A 25,576-nucleotide genomic window follows, 5' to 3' on the forward strand; every position below is an offset into this window, starting at 1 on the left:
TATGAAATTATGGGATCGAAGTAAAGCCATAATCGATGATGTATTTGTGTATTCCGCATCATTGGATGGAATTACTTTTCATTTTATATTAGGTATGGCATCTAAAGAAAAATTAGAAACACGTCTTATGGACGTCGTTACTGCATACCTATATGGTTCACTTGATAGTGAAATTTTTATGAAAATCCCAAAAGGGTTAAAAATGGATGAGTTCAAGAAACCTCGTCATATATACTCCATTAAACTTCAACGATCATTGTATGGGCTGAAACAATCTGGTCGTATGTGGTATAACAGACTAAGTCGTTATTTACAAAAGAATGGGTATATTAGTAACCAAATTTCTCCATGTGTTTTTATCAAAAAATCACAATCTGGTTTTGTGATTATTGCTGTATATGTGGATGATTTAAATCTTGTAGGAACAGCTACGGAGGTTAATAATGTTGTCATATACTTAAAAACAGAGTTTGAAATGAAATATCTTGGAAGGACAAAATATTATCTTGGGATACAAGTCGAGTACTTGTCAACAGGAATTTTCCTCCACCAATCCACATATACAGAAAATGTTTTGAACAGATTTTACATGGATAAATCTCATCCATTAACTACTCCAATGGTGGTTAGATCTTTAGAGCCTGATAAAGATCCATTTCGACCACGAGAAGACGATGAAGATGTTCTTGGTCCTGAAATCCCATATCTAGGTGCAATTGGTGCATTTATGTATCTTGCAAATAATACAAGGCCAGATATTGCATTTGCTGTGAATTTATTGGCTAGATTTAGCTCTGCTCCGATGTACAAACATTGGAATGGGATCAAACATTATTTCGTTATCTTCGTGGAACAACTGACTTTGGATCATTCTTCCCGGAAAAATCAACATCTCAGTTGATTGGATATGCAGACGCTGGATATTTGTCAGATCCTCATTTTGGTAAAATACAAACTGGATATGTATTTACATATTGCGGTACAGCCATTTCCTGGAAATCCACGAAGCAAACTACGGTGGCAACCTCAACAAATCACTCAGAACTCATTGCAATTCATGAAGCCAGTAGAGAATGTGTTTGGTTGCGATCTATCATCAAGAATATTCGGGAATCATGTGGATTACCAGACATCACTAGAAGTCCTACCATTATGTTTGAGGATAACACTGCATGCATTGATCAACTCAAGGAAGGATATATCAAAGGAGACAGGACGAAGCACATTTCACCAAAATTCTTCTACACTCATGAGCTTCAAAAGAATGGTGAAATTGATGTACAACAAATTCGGTCATGTGACAACCTTGCTGATTTATTCACGAAATCATTACCGAATTCAACCTTTGAGAAATTACGACAGAACATTGGAATGCGTCGATTCAAAAATTTGTTTCAACAAAATTCAGAGAATGATTAGTTTTTTCAAGGGGAGATTATACTCTTTTTCGTTCTTCAAAGTTTTTATCCCTCTGGGTTTTTCTTTGACAAGGTTTTAACGAGGCAGTCTAATCAAAGGGGAGTGTTGTGAATTGATTTGCCATGTGGTCAAATATTGTAATAGTAGGGCTAAACTTTAGGAGTAGAAATTTTGATAATACATTAATTGATTTTGTTCTTCACCTTGGCTATAAATACATGACCTTGGTGAATGTAAAACTTGCACCAAGCATCCTAATACATGCTTTATATCTCTCTCCGATTCATTCTTTCCCAATTAGATTTAGTAGCCCCTTCTAATATTATTAAAGCTAGTATATTACAACAAAAAATAATTTTTTTGACTTTATCCGGGCAAGTGTTTTTTGAAGAAGAACAAGTAAAATATGACTAGGCTAGCTGCAGATAAAAGCGCGGGAAGATTTAGAGGGGGAATTGGGCGGGAAAATAAAATTTAGATGGTGAAATATGATGGAATGGATCCAGGGCAAAGCCGTAGTCTAAATAGGCGGCTGATTGGAGATGAAGAAAGTGAGAATTGCTGAGAAGAATAAACTTAGTGGTATAGACAGAATCGGTAGTTTGTCAGATGAGGTCATTCATTACATTCTCTCCTTTTCCGATGTGCAGTCAGCGGTTCAAACAAGTGTTCTCTCGAAACGATGGAAGTTTATTTGGACTACGCTCCCGTTTCTCAATTTTTTAAGGTATGACGACGTAAAATACCGTCCACTTATTTACTTTTCAAGGTCTGACGAGGTTGAGTTTTTCCAAAGTTTTTTCTGTCATCGAAACCATGAATCTCGGATACTGAAATTGAATCTCGCTTTTCAGAATTCCCCGACTACGCATTCGATTGAAAATTATATTGAATATGCTGTTTTACACAATGTTTTTGATCTAGATGTTTCTGAGTACGGTTATTTCGAAGCTTCCAGCCCATTTCGCCAGGATTTTCATTTTGTGAAATTAGGCACTTTCAGTTCTACTATCATAAAAAACTCAAATCGAGGCTAATTTTAGGTGAATTATCGGATTCAAAGTGTTGGGATTTACCTGTTTTAACAACCATATACTTGAAACATGATGGTGGTATATTACCCTACAACTTACACAAATCGTATTTTACGTGCCTGCCTTGTTTGCAAACTCTGACTCTTAATTATTTGGACTTGCCGGAATCTATTTGTTTGCCTGCTTTGACAACACTCTATCTAATAGACTGCACCTTGCCAATAGGAGTTTGGGATTTACCAGCTTTATTAACTCTTCAACTGGATGCCATTGAATTTCCCGAAGACAAAAGCAAGTTCTTCTCTGCACTTAGTCTACAGAATCTGACCTTGTCTCACTGGAATATCATGATGACTGATTTCGTTATAGATTGCCCCCAAATAGTGAACCTGGAAATCGATGGTGACATGATTCCTAATCATGCCCCCGGTAAAATTATATTTTCGTCTCAGAAAATCTCTAATTTCAGTTATACTGGTTTCTTTCAAATCAGATTTGGAGATTCTGAGTTAGAGAACGTGAATATAAATTTACGGCACGTTAAGACCATTTCACCTTTGGAGAAGAACCGGGTTAGGGAAATGTTCTGTGCTCTGGGAGGGGCCAAAATACTTACTCTTGACTTGGAGACCATTGAGGTAACTTAAATTTTAATAGCTTTTAACGATATGGTCATTATTTCATACCAATTTATTTTCCTTCTTTTATTGAAGTTATTACATAAATCTGACTGTATAACTAACAACTTTGATGAAAGTATATTATGGACATGCCTTGTATTCGTTTAGAACTTTTGTTGGTCATCGGTCTTTCATGAATTTGAATATGTGATCCTCCAACCTTTATCATTAATGCCCCTTTCACGTAAACTTTTGTCTGTAAGCTTAGCACTAATTACTGGTTCTGGATTAGCATTAATATTCCACCTTGCAAATTAATGTTGAAGCAGTTGTAAACTGGATCCTTTAGCTTTAGTATTCCACCTTGCAAATTAATTTTGTAGTTGAATAAAATAAAAAAGTTATTCTTCTTGTTATCACTATGGAATTACGTATTGTAGAACTCATGAAATAAGAAGCCTCACAACAAGGTCTAACCAAAAACTCATGTTGTACTTATGTTCAGCTTATCCAGTGATTTTTATTTGTGCAAAAATCAAATACTGCATAAATAGAACTCGTGTCCTACTGGCTGTTTACCTTTGCTGAGTACTTGAAATATAAATCTAGATATTACTTGAGGTCCTCATATATCATATTGTTTTGTTACTTTCCAGGCCTTTTCTGTTATCATGGACTTTCTTGTCAGTTCTTCTTCTCCATTCTGTAATTTGAAGTATGTGATGGTACCACAGGAGTATAAAGAATCAAGTATGTCCAGTGACCTCAGATGCTACTTGCTTGGACGCTCTCCAAAAGCCACCATTGTGACCGCATTCCCTCAGGTAATTAATAATCTTTGCAGCTTCTTGATTTATCAGTGAATATCTGTTGTCTTATAATTTATAGGCAGATACAATTCATGTTGCATTTGGTGACATCTCACAATCATGCTCTGCCTTAATATGATTTTTTAATTTAGGATGCTTTTGTATAACTACAGCTATGACATTTAGGCAACATTCTTTCACAAAATTTTAGATGTTGTAAACAATGCCTTCTATCATATATTGATAAATCTAAGCGTAGGATTATGTCAAAATAATTAAGTGAAACATGATTCTATGATTGTTTTTTCTAGATTTAAAGTTGAAATCGACTGTGCTTTTTGGCATTGTTGTAGGTGCAGCCATACTAGGTATCTGTTCTTCACAGTATTGTTTTCAATTTAGTGTACGTGAGCCTGAAATAGTGGATCTTTAGATATTGCTTCATAATGCTTTATGGAATGATTGCATTTTTGTTTAATTTTGTACTTGTATGTTCTATATATTTTCACCAAAAAAAAGTTGTACTAAATTACTATAGTCTTATTGATAATCTAATTTAGCTTTCAATTATATGAGATGTAATTGGTTGTGAACAATTAGATTTGATAATACAATCTGAGTAATACATGAGAATAATCAATCAAATGATTTATTCTATGAAATTAGATTACAAAAATACTTGTAAACGTAAATAAAGTAGGCACTCACCATTGTTTCCTGCTAGTTCATGTCCAAATATCTGGAAAAACAAGTTTACAACACAAAATTTGTCAAAAGCTTGACCCTTAAGATTAATGACATCACCCACTTTCCTGTTTTGTGCCACACATTCGAACACAGAAAAACTTGTAAATAATGACTAATCTTAATGCTTAAACTTGTGAATACGTAAAAGTTAAAACCATAATATTTAAAATAGGCGTACTTCACTTGAACTTTATTTATAAAAAGAATTTCTAAAAAGTTTTATTTAATCTTGAACTTGGGTTTCTTTTACCCTAAATTGCATAGTATATCATCATATTATCTTAAATACATTTGTTTTCTAATAGATGGATGCAAAAGTTTAGAATTTTAGTGAGAATAATTCCACTAATTTTTATGTTTTCTTCCCCAGAACAATATGATTCTTCCCGCAGAGGTAGCTCCTGTGACAGCTCAAAATGTGATGCTAGAAGAGCCCTTGTCAGCTCCAACCAAGGTGCGGGTTGATTCTGAAAAAATACGTAAAACCCTGTCCATTGACAACGTGGACATGGGGGTGCAAGAAGAGCATGTGGTGCAGAATCCAGTAGTAGATGTTCATAGGGTTGGATGAATTGGTGCTCCAGTTAAAAGGACCAGCAATGATCGGGTGAGCTCTTCTAGGTGTGATAATAATTTTGGTTTATGGCGAGGGCATGAAGTTAACTCAGAGTTTGTATTTCTGCTCAATATCATTATGAATAAGTACCCAGAAACCTTTGAGCACTTCACCACTAAAAGCAAAAAATTTTGTACAATGAAGCTAAATCTGTTGTGCACCTCAGTAAATGTTCTATGGCTGATGTTGGTACTGAGATGATTGCTGAGTATAAAGATGTTTTTTCCGAGTTGCAGAAATTTGGATTCAACGTGAGTTGGCTTGTGAGCCGTCTGAACTATATAGAACAGGTCCGGTTCTCCCAGCCCCTACTTTCAGAGCTTCATGCAATTGACTGTCATATTGAGGATGCCAAAAGTGAGTTAAAAGAGTTTCAGATTCGTGTTGATCATACAAAAACAAAATTACAAGATCTAGAGACTCTTCGAAAAGATGCAAGAGATTCAGAAAGCTTTTGGAACTGCGGTTACAAACCTTGTTGTTGGCTACATTGGAGATAATCTCTTGTCAAGTCCTTAGGTTTCCTGGGATTAGTCGTATGTTTAAGTGTTTTTTAATGCCTTATCATAGTTTCTTTTGACAGGTACTCAAGTTTCTAGAACCTTTGACGTATCATGCTTATAGATTTTGTATCGAACTGTTCTTATGTTTGAACTCCTATTAGTTGTCATGGAAGTGTTGTTTGTAAAGAGATACAACTGATATAAATCTGCAGATAGATTAGTTTGAACCGTTATTTAATGTATGCAATTGTTTAAACAATTATTAATTGATGCACTCCCTAATTCCATTGCCCCATCAGAACCTCATCGTGCTTAATAGTATATGGAATTTTTGTCACAATTCTTGTCTTTTTATATGAAGCCTGTTATATCTATATGTGTTTATATGTGTTTGTTAGAAAATTAGGATTTTAGAGCTTAATTTAATTATGTTCTTGATGTTAATCCTAAAATCTAATGATTGCAAATTGTTCAATGATATTTGAACTTAAATTTTCATATATGGTTTTAAGAATTTTCTTAATGAAATCCATATGAAATGAGAGTTGAAAGTAGCTTGGAAAAGCTTGGAAAAATTTGAGAATGTTTGTCCCACATTTAAATAAATAAAGGAGGGTGTGTGCTTATATATGGTATTACCCACATGAGTAATATACATCTACTAAGGTGTGTGATGGTCCATTGTGTTGTTGTGTGCTTCACGCGCGCCCCGCCACGCACCGGACCGGGTCGAAGGGCGATTTGGGCGAATGTCTCGGCGTCTCGCGTACGCGAGGCGACCTGGGCGAGGATTTTATTTATTTGAGAATTATTTTAATTCAAATTTATTTATCGGTGACTGGATTATTGGGCTGGGTACTCTGAAATAGGCTAAGTCACTTTGTTAGTGGGCTTAGTCTAAATATATTGAACCTGCAAATAATCTGATCTGTAACAAGTTCTGATATCAGAATCAGAACTTAAGAACTGATGAATAAAATCAGAACTTAACAAGTTCTGATATCAGAATCAGAACTTAAGTACTGATGAATCAAATCAGAACTTAACTTAAGTTCTGATAATAATGTGGGTGTTAATGTGAAAAGCTGTTACAAATAATTTAAATTCAAAAGCTGATCAGTTTTAATTTTTTCATTAATGAATTCAAAATCTGATCAGTTTTGATTTTTTCATTAATGAAGCAGTTTAATTCAGACATTAAGTGTGTGGACAGTTTCATTTTTCCTCTCCTATAAATAGAGGCTAAACTGAATGAATATTTTTGAACACACTACATTCTCTTCTCTTCTCTTCAACCTCTCTGCATTTCTCTCCCCACAAATCCTGAAGTGCTGATATTTTCCGGTGACTGAGGTGCTGGTCGAAGTGGAGCTTTTGTTGCTGCTGTTAACATAAACTCCGAGCTGTTTTATCCTGGTGGAGATATTGTGCGCATCCCAAACGCAGCAGGTAGGGGCAATATTCTCTTCAAGAGCAGCCAGGACTTCGAGAAAGGCCTGGTGACTCAGCTGTGATCATTTTTCTTGGCATTTTGTATCTGTGAACCTGTATTTCATTCATTGTTAAAAGCTATGGTTTCGGGTACATCTTTCTTTCTCTCTACGTTATTTCAGTTACTGATTTTGTTTACCTGCATGTTTTATTTTGTTAACTGTGGTCTTGGCCTAAACTTGTTAAATTCTTTATACACTTGCTTCTATGTTGCTATATTTGTTAGTGAGATTTACAACATTCTTGAAGAGAATATTAGTTATATAGAATTTAGCATAATGGTTAACGAAAGTGAGGTTATCGTTGGTGGTGGTAGCAGTTCGGGTGCAACTGCTGGGGCCATTGACTGGACCACCTATAGTTTCCCACAAGCTGTTGAACTAACCGGTTTACCGGAGAAATTCAACGGTGGCATTGGCTTTTCTCGCTGGCAGAAAAGGATGAAGTTGTGGTTGACTATAAAGGGTCTGTGGCCGGTTGTGGAATATGAGAAACCAGTAGTGGATCAAGAGAAGGCTGACACAGTTAAGGCTTTTGCGAAGTGGGCTGAGAAGGATGGAGTGGCTAGAGCGGCCATTCTGGCGGCACTAACAAACACTTTGTTTGATGTCTATTCTTCTGATGCCTACTCTGCAAAACTCTTATGGGAGAAGCTGGACCAGACACATAATACTGGCTCACAAGGTCTAGAAAAGTATTCTGTGGCAAGGTTCCTCGAGTTCAAGCTGGTGGACAATAAGTCCATGACTGAGCAGGTGCATGAGTTCGAGATGATAGTGCATGCTTTGAAGGAGTCTGGAATGAATCTCCCGGAGAAGTTCAAGGTGACGAGTGTGATTGAAAAACTCCCGAAGTCTTGGGAAGAGTTCTCTCTCTCCCTGAAAAGACAGAAAGGAGAGATCACCTGGACCAACCTTATGCTGGACATCTCGGTACAAGAACAACACAAGTCCAAACAGGGACATGTGATGCCAACTGAACACGGTACCTCGAAGGTAAACATAGCAACTGTAGGACAAAAGAGGAAGGCTTTTGCTAAGAAAGCTAATAGTAATAAACCTAAGAGTGACAAGGACAAGGCCAAGAAACCCAAGGCAAACAAACCATGCTGGTCTTGTGGGCAGGTTGGGCACTGGAGTAAGGACTGCCCTACGAAGAAAGCGAAGAAAACCGAGGTAGCGCAAGCAAATGTTGTGCTTGGAACCGCAAGTGGGCCTGTAGTGAACATGGTCGTTGGTGAGGCTACGGCTTCTGAAACCGACGTTGACCGGTATGTATCCTACAACCCTGTGATATTTTCTACCTATCTGTCAAATGAATGGTTGATAGATATTGGAGCTAATGTACATATTTGTGCTGATATTAGTTTATTTGTATCTTATCAACAAAGTCATAGCCTGACTGTGAAGATGGGGAATGCTAGTGTTGCTCAAGTACATGAAGTTGGAAACGTGGATCTGAAGTTCCCTTCAGGACGTATTCTATCTCTGACGAGAGTGCATCATGTTCCCAACATGCGTAGAAATATAATAAGTGGAAGCTGTTTAGTTTCTAGTGGTTTTGAAATTTCGTTCAAGTGTAATAAAGTAGTTCTTATTCACACTGGTACATTGTTTGGTAAGGGTTACTTGTCAAATGGTTTATTTGTTATTAATGCGGATCCCGTTTTGGGAAATTTGAATAATAATGTTATTCCTACTGTTAACTGTATTGAGTCCTCAAATATATGGCATGCTAGACTAGGTCATTTAAACTTTGGTGCTCTTAAGAACATGATGAACTTAGAGTTGATTCCAAAATATACCATAGAAAAGAATTCTAAATGTCAAGTATGTGTGTCTGCTAAACAGATAAGGAAACCTTTTCATAATGTTGTTAGGGATTCAGACTTGTTAGATTTAGTACACACTGATATTTGTGAATTTGGTGGTGTGTTGACCAAGGACCAGTTTAGATACTTCATTACTTTTATAGATGATAGTAGTAGATACTGTTATGTTTATTTACTTAGACATAAGGATGAAGCACTTAGTAAATTCATTATATATAAAACTGAAGTAGAAAAACAAACTAGTAAGTTACTTAAAAGGTTGAGATCTGATAGAGGTGGTGAGTATACGAGTAATGCTTTTAATGAATTTTGTGCAAACAATGGTATAGTTCATGAAGTTACTCCACCATACACACCTGAGTCTAATGGGGTTGCTGAGCGAAAGAACAGAATATTTAAAGATATGATTAATAGTATGCTTATTAACTCTGGGTTGCCTAAATACATGTGGGGGGAGGCTCTAAATACGGCTTGCCATATTTTGAATAGAGTCCCTCTGAAACACATGGATAAAACACCCTTGAAGTTATGGAAAGGCAGGATGACTAGTCTTAAGTATCTTCGTGTGTGGGGGAGCCTTGCTAAGGTGCTTGTTCCTGAACACAAGAGAAAGAAACTAGGTCCAAAGACTGTTGACTGTATCTTTCTGGGCTATCTTGAAACCACTACAGCTATGAGATTTTTAGTGTTAAAATCTGACATAGATGGTATAGTGGCAAACACGATAGTTGAATTTCGAGATGCGACATTCTTTGAGGATGTCTACCCTATGAAGACTGGAATACCTGAAACGACTTCTGAGGAAGATCCTACTCATACATCAAGTTCTATTCCTGATCATGTAGAAAAGATGACAAATGTGGGGGCGGAACCTAGTAGTAGCTCTATTCCTAAGGAACTAGAGGAACCAAGGAGAAGTAAGCGTGCAAAGGTAGTCAAGGATTTTGGAGGTGATTTCATCACTTACAATATCGAGGACGAACCTTTAACTTTCCGGCAAGCTATGGATTCTTCTGAGTCAAGGCACTGGAAGGGTGCTGTCAAGAGTGAAATTGACTCTATTATTTCTAATGGAACATGGGAGTTGGTTGATCTCCCTCCTGGGTGTTCTACTATTGGGTGCAAATGGGTCTTTAAAAGGAAGTTGAACCCTGACGGCTCAATAGATAAGTACAAAGCTAGACTGGTAGCTAAGGGTTTTAAGCAAAATGAAGGAATTGATTATTTTGATACATACTCTCCGGTTGCAAGAATGGTAACAATCCGAATGCTTATAGCGTTGGCTTCAGTCCATGGTCTTATCATCCATCAGATGGATGTAAAGACGACTTTTCTTCATGGTGAACTTGAAGAAGAGATTTATATGGATCAGCCTGATGGATTTGTTGCATCAGGCAATGAAAGGAAAGTATGTAAGTTGATCAAGTCCATCTATGGCTTGAAACAAGCTCCCAGAGATTGGCATAAAAAGTTTGATGAAACTATATTGCCTTTCAGTTATAAGATTAATGAAAGTGATAAGTGTGTCTACACTAAAGTTAAAGGTAATGAGTGTGTTATTTTGTGCCTATATGTGGATGACATTTTATTGTTTGGAACTAATATTGAGATTATTAACGAGACTAAAGAATTCTTGAAAAGACATTTTGAAATGAAGGATATGGGTGAGGCAAGTGTGATTCTTGGAATCAAACTGGTTCAGTCCACTGAAGGAATAACCTTGACTCAATCTCATTATATAGAGAAATCTATACTTGAGAAATATGGTTATTCACAGTGTAGAATCGCTAGTACACCTTATGATTCGAAAGTTGTCCTTGTCAAGAATACTTCAGGAGTGCCTGTGTCTCAGTTAAGGTATTCTCAGATTATTGGGAGCTTGCAGTATCTTGCTAACTGTACTAGACCAGATATTTCATATTCTGTGTCTAAATTAGCTAGATATACAAGCTGTCCAAACAGAACTCATTGGGATGCTCTTGATAGAGTACTTAGATATCTAAAAGGCACAATGTACCGTAGTTTACACTACAGGAGATTTCCTGGTGTGCTTGAAGGGTACAGTGATGCAAGTTGGATAGCTAAGAAGTCTGGTTCCAATGGAGTGACTGGATACGTGTTCACCTTGGCTGGTGGAGCAATATCCTGGAAGTCAAGCAGACAGACTATAGTTACTCGGTCTACTTTTGAGGCTGAGTTGTGTGCACTTGATGCCACAGGGACGGAGGCTGAATGGTTACACGGACTTATGTCTGCAATACCTGTAGTAACCAGACCGCTTCCTGCTATTGCTATTCACTGTGATAGTCGAACAACTATCGACAAAATTAGCAGTAAAAAGCATAATGCTAAAACTAAGAGACACATCCAAGTTAGACTCAAGTCTATAAGGGGTTTAGTGACTGATAGGATCATAGCTATATAGTTCATAGGAACTCAGAATAATATAGCTGATCCTCTTACTAAAGGACTGGAACCTGCAGTGGTCCTTAAGTCAAGGTTGGGGATGGGACTGTCAACCCATCATAATTCATCAACAGTGGGAACCCAATACACATGAGAGGAGATCCCTCGAAGTGTATTCAATGGGTAATAACAAGCTGTAAGGATGAGTTGGTAGTACCTTTGCTACATAGATGATACTATAGTATCTGAGTCTATTCCCTGTAAACCTAGAAGGTACTGACACTGCCAGAAAAGCAAGAGTGTTAAAACTCTGAATGGGATCAAGTCATTTGACGAGATAGAGGCAGTATATCTCTGGAGATGCCCAGCTAAGCGAATGTAATTGTGTGGTCACAATTAGAGGATAGGGTTAATCCTTGAAGCATTCGACGAACAGGATCGAGACATGACCATTAATGTCTCAAAGCCGTAGATTGGCACCATAACCTTTGACTTGTCGTCGTCTATGGAATATGGTTATACTAAACGGATTAAGATTCAAGGTGAAACATTCCATCTGAGTCTGATAGCCATTGAAGTAGAGGAATTAGGAGGGTTCAAACCCGGAAGGGTACCGACTCTGAAAAACAAGTCATGATGGGAAATTGATCACATTTCTGTATGGATTTGTGGGGGATTGTTAGAAAATTAGGATTTTAGAGCTTAATTTAATTATGTTCTTGATGTTAATCCTAAAATCTAATGATTGGAAATTGTTCAATGATATTTGAACTTAAATTTTCATGTATGGTTTTAAGAATTTTCTTAATGAAATCCATATGAAATGAGAGTTGAAAGTAGCTTGGAAAAGCTTGGAAAAATTTGAGAATGTTTGTCCCACATTGAAATAAATAAAGGAGGGTGTGTGCTTATATATGGTATTACCCACATGAGTAGTATACAACTACTAAGGTGTGTGATGGTCCATTGTGTTGTTATGTGCTTCACGCGCACACACACACACACGCGCGCCCCGCACCGCACCGGACCGGACCGGGTCGGGTCGAAGGGCGATTTGGGCGAATGTCTCGGCGTCTCGCGTACGCGAGGCGACCTGGGCGAGGATTTTATTTATTTGAGAATTATTTTAATTCGAATTTATTTATCGGTGACTGGATTATTGGGCTGGGTACTCTGAAATAGGCTAAGTCACTTTGTTAGTGGGCTTAGTCTAAATATATTGAACCTGCAAATAATCTGATCTGTAACAAGTTCTGATATCAGAATCAGAACTTAAGAACTGATGAATAAAATCAGAACTTAACAAGTTCTGATATCAGAATCAGAACTTAAGTACTGATGAATCAAATCAGAACTTAACTTAAGTTCTGATAATAATGTGGGTGTTAATGTGAAAAGCTGTTACAAATAATTTAAATTCAAAAGCTGATCAGTTTTGATTTTTTCATTAATGAATTCAAAATCTGATCAGTTTTGATTTTTTCATTAATGAAGCAGTTTAATTCAGACATTAAGTGTGTGGACAGTTTCATTTTTCCTCTCCTATAAATAGAGGCTAAACTGAATGAATATTTTTGAACACACTACATTCTCTTCTCTTCTCTTCAACCTCTCTGCATTTCTCTCCCCACAAGTCCTGAAGTGCTGATATTTTCCGGTGACTGAGGTGCTGGTCGAAGTGGAGCTTTTGTTGCTGCTGTTAACATAAACTCCGAGCTGTTTTATCCTGGTGGAGATATTGTGCGCATCCCAAACGCAGCAGGTAGGGGCAATATTCTCTTCAAGAGCAGCCAGGACTTCGAGAAAGGCCTGGTGACTCAGCTGTGATCATTTTTCTTTGCATTTTGTATCTGTGAACCTGTATTTCATTCACTGTTAAAAGCTATGGTTTCGGGTACATCTTTCTTTCTCTCTACATTATTTCAGTTACTGATTTTGTTTACCTGCATGTTTTGTTTTGTTAACTGTGGTCTTGGCCTAAACTTGTTAAATTCTTTATACACTTGCTTCTATGTTGCTATATTTGTTAGTGAGATTTACAACAGTGTTTTCATGTTAATAGAAATGCCATTATCAATACCAGTTGCACCTACTTGTTTTCCATTACCCAGAAACGTTTTTACTACACCACTATGTACAATAAAGCTTTATTGTTGTGATGTGCACCACTGTGAAAACCTTATTCGAAATTTTTATGACTCGGGTTGATACTAGGATAATTGCAGAGTACAGAGCTCTATTTGCTGATTCATAATTTGCAAAGATTATTAAACTTAAATGGTTAGTCATCTGTCTGAACTATATTGAACAAGTGCAATACATGCAACCCCTACTTGTCAAAGTTTCAGGTAATCAACTCCCGTATGCATAATGGCAGAAGTGAAAGTAGTGCTGCAAATGAAACAAAGTTGTTCGGGAGCAGATTGGTTAGTTTAAGTGAACTCTGATTTATTTTGGTTCGTTTACTAAAACCAGTTGATTTTGAACATTAAAATAAGGTCGGATGAGTAAACGAGCCGAGCCGAATTTTATGCATGTTCAGCTCGGACTCGACTCATTTAACTCGAACTTGTTAAATCGACTAGAATAAAGTTTATATATGAATCCCATTGTAGGGAAATCTTTTCATATGGAGATTAGTGAAAAACCATTACCTCGTAACAACCCAGATTAAAACAAATGTTCAGTGGCATTTTTGTAATTTAAAAAAACTTTAAAACTAATCTTTTTAGGGAATGATCAAATACAAACTAAAATTAAAATAGAAACTTAGAACTAATCTAAGCATTTAGAGCATCTCCAACGGGAGTAGCTATATTCATTAGCTATATTAGTAGAAAATAGATATTATGTAAAAATTGATGAACTGTAAGAAATTCTGCCTCAGTGGTATTAGCTATAATGATTAGCTATATTCGAAAAACAGTTTTTATTGTTATTTTCAAATTTTAATAGTTATGTTTTATCAAAAAGGGTTGGTAAGAAATTATTAATAAATTTTTTTTTAACTTAAATATAAGTGGAAATAATATATATATATATATATGTATAAAATAAAAATATTTACTGATGTTATTATAATATCTAAATCATGAAAAAAATTAGTTAACAAACATTACTTTTATATATTATAAAATATTTAACTAATTTTTTATCCAAGTAATTTTTAATAGTTTTTTATATAAAAATGTACAATGAAAAATAATATAAGTAATTAATAAAATTGGTTAACATGATTTTTTTACAGCTTTTTGATATTAAATTTTTACAATTAATATTACATAAAGTTAAAATATAAAATTAAATTAGTAATTATATATATATATATATATTAAATGTAATTATTATATATATAAATGTAATTTTTTGTAAAACTCCACTCAATTCTAAAATCCCAAACCTTAATTATATATATTTGATGAAGCCCAATGTTTCAGCGGGAAGGTGTACCCTGGAGGGAAAATAAACCGCGAGAGAAATATTGTAGAGGAAAATGAGGTGGCCCAAATATAGATGACAGTCATTCATTCAACAAATGAGCGTGCCTTTTTCACGGCATCTAAAATTTTACCTAACAGGTGTCTCCCTTGGAGTACTGTTTTTTACATATTATCTGTCACACCCCCAACTTAAATAGCAAAATAAATATAGTTATTACATCATTTTAATGAGTATTATACAACCATAATCCAAGATCTTACAGTTTAGGGTTTGGAACAGCCCAACACTACCAACTATTACATCTGACTACAAATACCGAGTCCTCACACAACTATTATTACTTATTCTACCTGAGCTCGAACATAAGCGTCAGCATCACAGGTCTTACGGGCAGTCTGCTTGAATCTAACCATGGCTGCTAGCTGTAATATCAGGGTAAAGCAAGAAGTGAGCCAAAAGCTCAACAAGTGCTAACAATACAACGCAAAGCATAAATCGAGATATACCTTTAGGAATGACAATGGAATGACATAATCAATGATAATTGAGAGATAAAACTTATGTGAGTTGGCATCATTTTGCTTGCATCAAAACAAATTTTTAAAACCATTCTTAATCAAAATCATTTTATGACGCTACGGATTACAGCCGGTGATCAGCCGCGAAGTAATCCCGAACCTCGCTGGGTTCTAAAACATTATTGGGAATCCCTAGGCAACTTTTAAGCCTAATATAAGTGTGGAAAGGACTCGCGTCTCAGTCCAGATCCACCATTCAAGAAAACATTTGTCCCCCTTTGGGACTGAAAAATCCACGTTTTAATCATTTTAAAAACTGATGCCGATTTATGACAAAATCTCGTTCGACTGTAATTATTTTTATCAAGGGATTATAGATCAACTTGAAACACTGGAATTATGACTCTAAATCTCAGGGCCATGATCTACTAGACTTTACTATATTAGGGTAGTTGAGAGGTTTCCATAAACAAGAACTTAGACAAGGAAATTAAGCCAGGCTATTGGATAAGATGAAAGAGTAATGCCAAACTAGGCTTAAAGCAATGGTTGTAGACAAGGTATAGGTATTAGAACATCAAGAAGATAAGCATCACTGGTTCCAATAGGATAGAGGTGCTAAAATATAAAGGAAGTGATCATCAGCTCAAGATATAACAGGGTATCAAGCTTTAGGGTAAGGATAGGGTTATCAAACAATCATGAATGAATTTAAGAAAAGATTGGCTTTTAGGTATCAAGATAAAGTTTCTATCGAGGCTATTTCAAGAGTTGAATCAAAGCATCAGGGTGCAACATCAAGATTTCTCAGGGATCAGTAGCATGATAAACAAAAGGATCAATAAGATATTATAACGCATCTCTAATTTATCATGGCATTAAACTATCATGAAAGACTTTTGAACTACTTGCAATACGTACTCGAGGGTTCATGGCATCTCTATGTAACTCAAAGATAAACAAAAGATACTCTTGATTTAAATATATCAAAATGACTCAGGATAATTGCATCGATATATATGAACTGTTTACAGTAAATGCGAAGGTCAAGTTGAATCACTTGCCTTGAGATAGACTGGTCTGGTCTGACTAGTAGGAGCAACAACTGGAGCTTCACTCGACTTTTATGGCAAGTTTTCCCTCGTCTCGAGATCCTACACAATAATAATAATCCTCATTATAATATATTCTTACCATCTTAACCTATTTACAACCCGAAATTAAACATGGATGGCACTTAGGCCTATACGCACTTAATTCATATCCACCTTTATATTTTCAAATGCACACACGTAGCCACATAATCACATATCGTATATTAATACCAAATAACATCATATACACCATAATGCCACACTAGGCTTGGATGATCTCGACTCACCACTTAAGTTACTTGGTCGCTAACTAAACGAAGTCTTCGAATTTGGGCTTCCTAACTCAATGTGCCTTTCCTAAATTATCCAAAACCTATTGACCCTCACTTGTGCCTTTTGTTCTACTGACCTTACACTATCTTACAACTATGGTGGTCGACCTAATACTCACTTCTAAGTGTCCTAAAACTATGTGATAAGTGAAAGTGCTCACTGGTGCAAATTTCAGAATGGTAACTAAGGTTTCTTGAGTGCATTAGACACTCTTAAACTACAAGTTTTTCTTCAAAATTTTTACACAAGACTCTCCTGACCTAAGGGCATCTCATAAGCTTGATGTGGCTCAAAGGCCTGGCTTGGGCCTTCTTGGGCCTAAGCTAAAAGTCCAAGGTTCCCCTGTTTTTCTGGGCAGAAAATGCCCTGACTTGAATTAACTTGTGACACATGGTTCTAGCTCATATCCTATGAACTATGGTTGGAAAAACTTCTCTGACATACCCTCTAACTAAGGCCCAATTGGGCCTAATGAGGGCCTACCCATGACATGGCCAAATCTCCCTATTTCTAAGTTGCAACAAAACTGTCCCCTGCTGGACAGATTTTGTTATTCTACTTGTGCACCTAACCAAATGACATGCAAACCTCCAACCAACTCCTAAAACCTATTATATACTCCTCATACTAACTTCTGGTGGCTTGGGCCTCAAAGTGCACATCAATGACATGGTCAAAACTCACTCTAAACTCAGGGTACTAAACTGATTTTTCTGCAGAAACTATAACTCTCATTTTCCAAGGTTTTGACTTGACAAACCCAATTATCAACAACTAAATACTTAAACCAAGACCTATACTTGGTGTTCTACTGAACTAACTCCCTTTTTCTCAAAATACCCTTGGTGAGATCATCCTTACCTATGGTGCAACTATGGCAAAATAAAAGAGACTACTCTTTACAAATCATAAACCTTTATGCTTTTGAAACAACAAGATATATATTTTTATAAAAGATAACCACAAATTATTACCATGCAACAAGAAGCATAAATCCATATTATCACATTATTCCTACTGAAATTAAGGCTCACTAACAAAATCTTTTCCAAATGATCAAAATCTTACAACAAACTAAGAGAATTCCACATGCATGCATGCCTTCGGGTTTTTCAAACCAAACAACATATTTTCTACATATATTCCATCTTAAAATTGACATGCAAGCCTAGCATAAGGTATACCTAGATGATCACTTAGCATGCAAGGAGTTTTATCAAATTTTCACCACCAAATTCAAGTCATTATCACATAAACATGCAAAAATTGAACAAAATAACAAGGATGATTTCAAGGACCATTCATTCGGCTCCCATATGGTCATGGCCGAATGAAATGGATGGAAATGGCCATTAAATCATCAAGAGTTTCCTTCTCAAGACTTGGCACTTATCCATTCATTGTAGTCCTCTCAAAAACAACCTTAAATCCATAAGAATCAAGATTGTATTTTGAGTTTCACTAAAACCTTTACATGCAACCCTTAAACTTAAACTTTCTACTCAAAATTCTTTGAAATATGAATGATCATGGTATGGGAGATAACATTTACTTGTATAAAGAGTAGAAGCTTGGTGGAGAAATGAAGAAAAATGGGGAGGGGTGGCTCTCGGCTAAAAACCCGAGAGTGAGAGAGAGAGAGCCGAGAGTGAGGGAGGAGGAGGGAGAGAAGAATGAGTGTGGTGTGGGTGATGAGTAAAATGATCATGACTTTGCTTGTCTTATGGTTTTTGTATTGGCAAAAGTGAGTGGAATTAGGAATTGTCATGATTAGCCTTCCACTTGAACTTGGTTGAATTTGCATGCAAGGGTAAAGAAGGTATTTGGCTAGGAAATAAGAGTTAGTGGGGTGGTTATTGACTCTTTAGCCCTTTTGGAATGTATGGAAGGAATTTGCATGCAAGGATAACTATGTAATTTGCTAATTATATTTATAAAGATTTATTTTTATAAAATAAAACACAAGTTCAAAAATTATAAAATTTATACCATAAAATAACTTGGATTTTTAGAGACTTTATAAAATCACTTTTAAAATTTGTGAACAAAATATCTTTTAAAAGAAAATTTTTCCAAAGCTTAGAATATTCCTTATAAATTAAAAATAAAGAAATTAAGTAAACTCTTGCTTTGAAAAATCATATACTACACAAAGCAAATTTATAATGCAGAAATTTTTACTCACACTAGCGTACAATCATTGAATATATTTTTATTTAACTTAATATTATTCACAAATAATATTACATAAAATGCCGGTCGTAACATCCTCTCCCCCTTAAGGGATTCTGTCCCCAGAATCTAAGAGAACAGATGAGGATACCGGGAACGCATATCAGACTCTAACTCCCAAGTCGACTCTTCGACCTTAGGGTTCCTCCAAAGTACTTTTACTAACTTTACTGATTTATTTCTAAGACTCTTTACTTGCCAGTCGAGTACTTTAACCGGTTGCTCCACAAATGACAGGTCTGCCTGAATTTCTACAGGTTCATATTCTATCACATGGCTAGCGTCAGGATTGTACTTCTTAAGCAACGACACATGGAACACATTATGCACATGCTGATACTGAGGTGGTAAGGCCAACTCGTAGGCCACCTTTCCTACTTGACTCAAAATCTCAAAAGGACCTACGTATCTAGGTGCTAACTTCCCTTTCTTGCCAAATCTGATCAACCCTTTTCTAGGTGACACTTTTAGCAACACAGCTTCGCCAATTTGGAATTGAACATCCTTACGCGCTGGATCTGCATACTTCCTCTGTCTATCTTGAGCAGCAAGCAACCTTTTCTGAATTAACTTGACTGAGTCATGCAACTGTTGTACCAATTCTGAGCCGAGAATTCTTCCTTCTCCTACTTCATCCCAACTTGTTGGTGATCTACATTTTCGCCCGTACAAAGCTTCATATGGTGGCATGCCGATACTGGAATGATAGCTGTTGTTATATGAAAATTCAATTAATGGCAGGTGGTCGTCCCAACTTCCAGCAAAATCGATTGCACAACTGCGCAACATGTCTTCAATTGTTTGAATTGTTCTTTCACTCTGGCCATCAGTCTGCGGGTGATACGCCGTGCTCATATTCAACTTCGTGCCAAGACATTCCTGGAATTGCTTCCAGAATCTTGAGTTAAATCGGGGATCTCTGTCTGAAACTATTGATACAGGTACTCCATGCCTTAATACGATTTCGTGCACATACAGATGAACCAACTTGTCCAGTGACGACTTCTCATTTATTGGAAGGAAATGCGCCGACTTTGTAAGACGATCAATTATAACCCATATTGCGTCATGTCCGGACTTTGTTCGTGGTAGTCCTACTATAAAGTCCATAGCGATGTTTTCCCATTTCCATTCTGGAATCTTCAGGGGCTGAATTAATCCGCTTGGTCGTTGATGTTCTGCCTTTACTTTCTGACAGGTATAGCACTTCGCAACCCATTCTGCCACGTCTCTTTTCATATTTGGCCACCAAAAGTTCTTCTTTAAGTCTTGATACATCTTGGTGCTTCCCGGGTGGATTGAAAATTTCGAATGGTGGGCTTCATGGAGGATCTCATTCTTTAATTCAGATACATGGGGAATCCATATTCTGGATGAAAACCTTAGTATTCCTTGCTCATCCTTTTTAGTATTAATCTCTTCTCCAGATAACTGATTTTTCTCTTTTTCCATTACTTCCTCTTGACACTTCTTTATCTTTTCCAGTAGTGTTGGCTGAAAGGTCATTGCATGACAAACTTCTTTGACTTCCCCATAAGCACAAAATTCCAATTCAAATTTTCCGATTTCTTCAGATAACTCTTTTGATGTTATCATTGCATTCAATCTTTCCTTCCGACTTAGCGCATCGGCCACTACGTTCGCCTTTCCAGGATGGTAATTTATCGAACAGTCATAGTCCTTAATCAATTCCAGCCATCTCCTCTGCCTCATATTAAGCTCTTTCTGAGTAAAAATGTATTTTAAACTCTTGTGATCCGTGTAGATTTCACACTTTTCTCCATAGAGATAGTGTCTCCAAATCTTGAGTGCGAACACTATGGCGGCTAGTTCCAAGTCATGCGTCGGATACTTTAACTCGTGCGGCTTCAACTGTCTTGACGCATATGCTATTACCTTACTGTGTTGCATCAACACACAACCCAAACCCTTATGTGAAGCGTCGCTGAATATTACAAAATTCCCTTGATCATCTGGAAGTACTAACACCGGAGCTGTTACCAACTTCTGTTTTAACTCTTGAAAGCTATTTTCACATTCTGCATTCCATTCAAACTTTTGATTCTTTCTGGTTAACTTGGTCAATGGTGTGGCGATCTTCGAGAAATCCTTGACGAATCTTCTATAGTATCCGGCCAATCCTAGAAAACTTCGCACTTCCGTATGAGTCCTTGGCCTCTCCCAACTCATAACTGCATCAATCTTTGCCGGATCCACTTTAATTCCATCATTTCCAATAACATGCCCCAAAAATTGAACTTCCTTTAACCAAAACTCACATTTGGTAAACTTGGCATACAACTTCTCTTGTCGGAGTATCTCCAAGGCTATCCAGAGATGCTGCATATGTTCTTCTTCCGATTTAGAATAAATAAGGATGTCATCAATAAATACCACGACAAATTTATCCAAATACTTCTTAAATACCCGATTCATCAGATCCATGAATGCGGCCGGGGCGTTGGTCAATCCAAACGGCATTACTAGGAATTCATAATGCCCATATCTGGTCCTAAATGCGGTCTTGGGAATATCTTCTTCCTTGATCTTTAATTGGTGGTATCCCGATCTCAAGTCAATCTTCGAAAAACATTTTGCTCCCTTTAACTGATCAAAAAGGTCATCTATCCTTGGTAGCGGGTAGCGGTTCTTGATCGTTACTTTATTCAACTCCCGGTAATCTATGCATAGACGCATACTCCCATCTTTCTTCTTTACAAAGAGAACAGGTGCTCCCCATGGCGACGTACTTGGTCGTATCACTCCCTTATCCAATAATTCTTGTAGCTGGCTCGCCAACTCTTTCATTTCTGCTGGTGCCATCCTATACGGAGCCTTTGAAACTGGTTCCGTGCCTGGAGCAAGGTTGATCTCGAACTCAATTTGTCGATCTGGTGGTAAGCCTGGTAGTTCGTCGGGAAACACATCGGGGAACTCATTAACTACAGGAATATCTTCCATGCTGGGGCTGCCTCTCTCTGAATCCACTACATATGCTAGGAACGACTCACAACCTTTTCTAAGTAACTTCTTAGCCTGAATAATTGTAAGAAATAGTCGCTCTTGCCTCTGTCCCTTAAATACTACCTTCTCTCCACTCTTCGTCTTTAAATACACTCTCTTGGTCTTACAATTTATCTGCGCGCTATTCTCTCCTAACCAATCCATTCCTAAGATTATATCAAACTCTCCCAGCTTGAAGAGTATCAAGTCGGCCGAGAACTTATATCCCGAAATATCAATCTCACATTTTGGACAAAATTGATTCACAGGAATCTTCTCTTGGTTCGCAATTACCACATTTACTACCTCACTCATAACCGTTTTATCACATTGGATCTTATCAACAAAAGATTCTGATATGAAAGATCTTGTGGCTCCCGAATCAATCAATACTTTAGCTTTGACATTATTGAGTAAAAGTGTACCTGCTATCACCTCAGAATTCTGAACAGCATCTTTCATCTTTAGATCAAATGTCCTTGCTGTTGCTTGCGGGGTTGGTGCGGGTGGTGGAGGTAATGCCAATACCTCAGCTGGCACGCTTGCACTGGTACTTGCCACGTTCATCAGAGCTCTGACTGGTCCTGTTGCCTTACACTCCCTAGCCATGTGTCCAGTCTTCCCACATTTGTAGCACGTAACTCCTGGCTTCGGCATCTTGCACTCATTTGCCAAATGTCCCTTCTGATTGCACCTATAACAGGTCATACTCAGCTTATTGCATACTCCGGGGTGCCTTCTTCCACAGTGCTTGCATTCTGGCCTCTGGAACCTGTTTTCTCCAACTTGCCCTTGGCTTGCCTGATTGTTCCCTTTTGATTCTTGCCTTTTGCCCAAATTTCCTTTCCTTTGAAAATTTCCGCCCTTCTGGAAACCAATCCTCCTTACATTCCGATCTTGCGAACTTCCAGCTTCAGACTTTTCTCCATAAAATGGAACCTTCCTCTTCTTGTTATCCCTCTCTTTCCTTGACTGCATCCCATTATTCTCAATCAGAGCAGCTTTCTGTACTACTCCCGCATAAGTCTCAAGTTCAAACATAGCCACCCTATCTCTGATCCAAGGCTCCAATCCTTGCTGAAATTTCTTTGCTTTTTCTTCCTCAGTGCTGGTATACTTTGTCACAAATCTTGACAACTCAGTGAACTTCTTCTCATATTCCAGTACAGTCATGTTCCCTTGTTTTAACTCAAGAAATTTTAGCTCCATCTGATTCTGCATGTACTTAGGGTAATACTTGTCCAGAAATAACTTCTTAAATCTCTCCCAAGAAATCTGCTGAGTGACTTCCATAGCTTTTACTGATTCCCACCAATAAATGACTTCTCCCTTCAAGAAGTAAGTGGCATACAGCGTCTTCTGATCGTCCCCTAACTGTACCAACTCAAAAGCCCTTTCCATCTCCTTGATCCATGTGTTTGCTATCACTGGATCAGTGGTATCATGAAATACAGGTGGATTCACATTCTGAAAAGCCTTGAAAGTGACAATTTGTCTTGGTGGTACTGGTGGTTCAGGTGGTTGGTATGGCTCACGGTTATCTTGGTTTTCAATTTGTTGTTGAAGAGTTAGTTGTTGTTGAGCTATAGCATTGGTTTGCTGTTGCAAGGTTTCCAGTAGTTGAAGAATGTTTGGGTCTGTGGTGAAGGTGGTTGTTGGGTTCTTCTTTTTGGGAGGCATGATCCTGAAATAAGAGTTGTGTTATAACAAATATGAATGATAAAATGATTCGAGGGTATCGCATGGCATTCTTGTTTACGTATGGGGTCACGTTTCCAAATTAAGCAGTTATGATGATAAAAACATAAAATAACAGTTGAGAGCAAATGGAACAATAGCACATAATTATTGAAATTTTAAAGGTCACAGTACATAGGATTGGGACATAGTCTGATTCTAGAAATAACAGGCTTATTTAAAGGAAAGACGGAATCAACCGGGGATTCCATAGAGTCTGATAGTACAACAACATGAAAGGTAAATGGAAAGAACTAAGGCTCCACTCCATCTGAACGGGGCTTGGTAGTCTTTTCCTCTCGAAGCGTCTTCACAATGCTCTGGAGCTCATCCGCCACCATCTGAATGACATACTGGCTGGTACGGTCCCGGTGTACTGGCATCTCCTCAAGCTTAGTGTTGACGTACCCAACCAAGGTCTCAAGTCTCGCAATCATCTGCTCCTTGGGCTTCCCTTCATAGTTTCGGCTGTCCGGATACACGTTCTTCAGTCGGTCTATCAGTCGGTCGTACTTGCCCTGAAGCATATCGAACTCGCGCCTCAACTCAGCATACACGGAGAAAGCAATAGTGTCGTCCGACCCAGAGGATGACGAGGAATGCGCCCTTTGCTGACAACCAATAAGAGGAGTATTAATAATAATTTACTTTACCTACTCTCTCGCATAATATCTATAACCTACACACAAATCCTATAACCTATTTGGGCTGTCCAGGGACTCTAAACCGTAGCTCTGATACCAAAACCTGTCACACCCCCAACTTAAATAGCAAAATAAATATAGTTATTACATCATTTTAATGAGTATTATACAACCATAATCCAAGATCTTACAGTTTAGGGTTTGGAACAGCCCAACACTACCAACTATTACATCTGACTACAAATACCGAGTCCTCACACAACTATTATTACTTATTCTACCTGAGCTCGAACATAAGCGTCAGCATCACAGGTCTTACGGGCAGTCTGCTTGAATCTAACCATGGCTGCTAGCTGTAATATCAGGGTAAAGCAAGAAGTGAGCCAAAAGCTCAACAAGTGCTAACAATACAACGCAAAGCATAAATCGAGATATACCTTTAGGAATGACAATGGAATGACATAATCAATGATAATTGAGAGATAAAACTTATGTGAGTTGGCATCATTTTGCTTGCATCAAAACAAATTTTTAAAACCATTCTTAATCAAAATCATTTTATGACGCTACGGATTACAGCCGGTGATCAGCCGCGAAGTAATCCCGAACCTCGCTGGGTTCTAAAACATTATTGGGAATCCCTAGGCAACTTTTAAGCCTAATATAAGTGTGGAAAGGACTCGCGTCTCAGTCCAGATCCACCATTCAAGAAAACATTTGTCCCCCTTTGGGACTGAAAAATCCACGTTTTAATCATTTTAAAAACTGATGCCGATTTATGACAAAATCTCGTTCGACTGTAATTATTTTTATCAAGGGATTATAGATCAACTTGAAACACTGGAATTATGACTCTAAATCTCAGGGCCATGATCTACTAGACTTTACTATATTAGGGTAGTTGAGAGGTTTCCATAAACAAGAACTTAGACAAGGAAATTAAGCCAGGCTATTGGATAAGATGAAAGAGTAATGCCAAACTAGGCTTAAAGCAATGGTTGTAGACAAGGTATAGGTATTAGAACATCAAGAAGATAAGCATCACTGGTTCCAATAGGATAGAGGTGCTAAAATATAAAGGAAGTGATCATCAGCTCA

At 37.3% G+C, this 25,576-nt stretch overlaps 1 protein-coding gene across 4 annotated transcripts; it reads left to right on the forward strand.

The window, feature by feature from the left end:
- The first annotated feature begins 1,755 nt into the window (after positions 1-1,755).
- Positions 1,756-6,023, forward strand: LOC141683170 (putative F-box/LRR-repeat protein At3g28410). 4 transcript variants are annotated; one of them, XM_074487858.1, is made up of 5 exons: positions 1,763-2,146; positions 2,947-3,091; positions 3,730-3,897; positions 5,000-5,236; positions 5,482-6,023. In XM_074487858.1, the coding sequence occupies exons 1-4, from the start codon at positions 1,962-1,964 to the stop codon at positions 5,198-5,200; spliced, it is 699 nt and encodes a 232-aa protein (XP_074343959.1). In that variant the 5' UTR covers positions 1,763-1,961; the 3' UTR covers positions 5,201-5,236; positions 5,482-6,023. The 4 variants fall into 4 exon arrangements, with proteins under 4 accessions (XP_074343961.1, XP_074343959.1, XP_074343958.1 ...); XM_074487860.1 differs by having other exon boundaries at positions 1,756-2,146; positions 3,808-3,897; positions 5,000-6,023; XM_074487857.1 differs by having other exon boundaries at positions 1,764-2,146; positions 5,000-6,023.
- Positions 6,024-25,576: the final 19,553 nt, after the last annotated feature.

Source organism: Apium graveolens, chromosome 9 (assembly GCF_009905375.1).
Source record: "Apium graveolens cultivar Ventura chromosome 9, ASM990537v1, whole genome shotgun sequence".
NCBI classification, from domain to species: Eukaryota; Viridiplantae; Streptophyta; class Magnoliopsida; order Apiales; family Apiaceae; genus Apium; species Apium graveolens.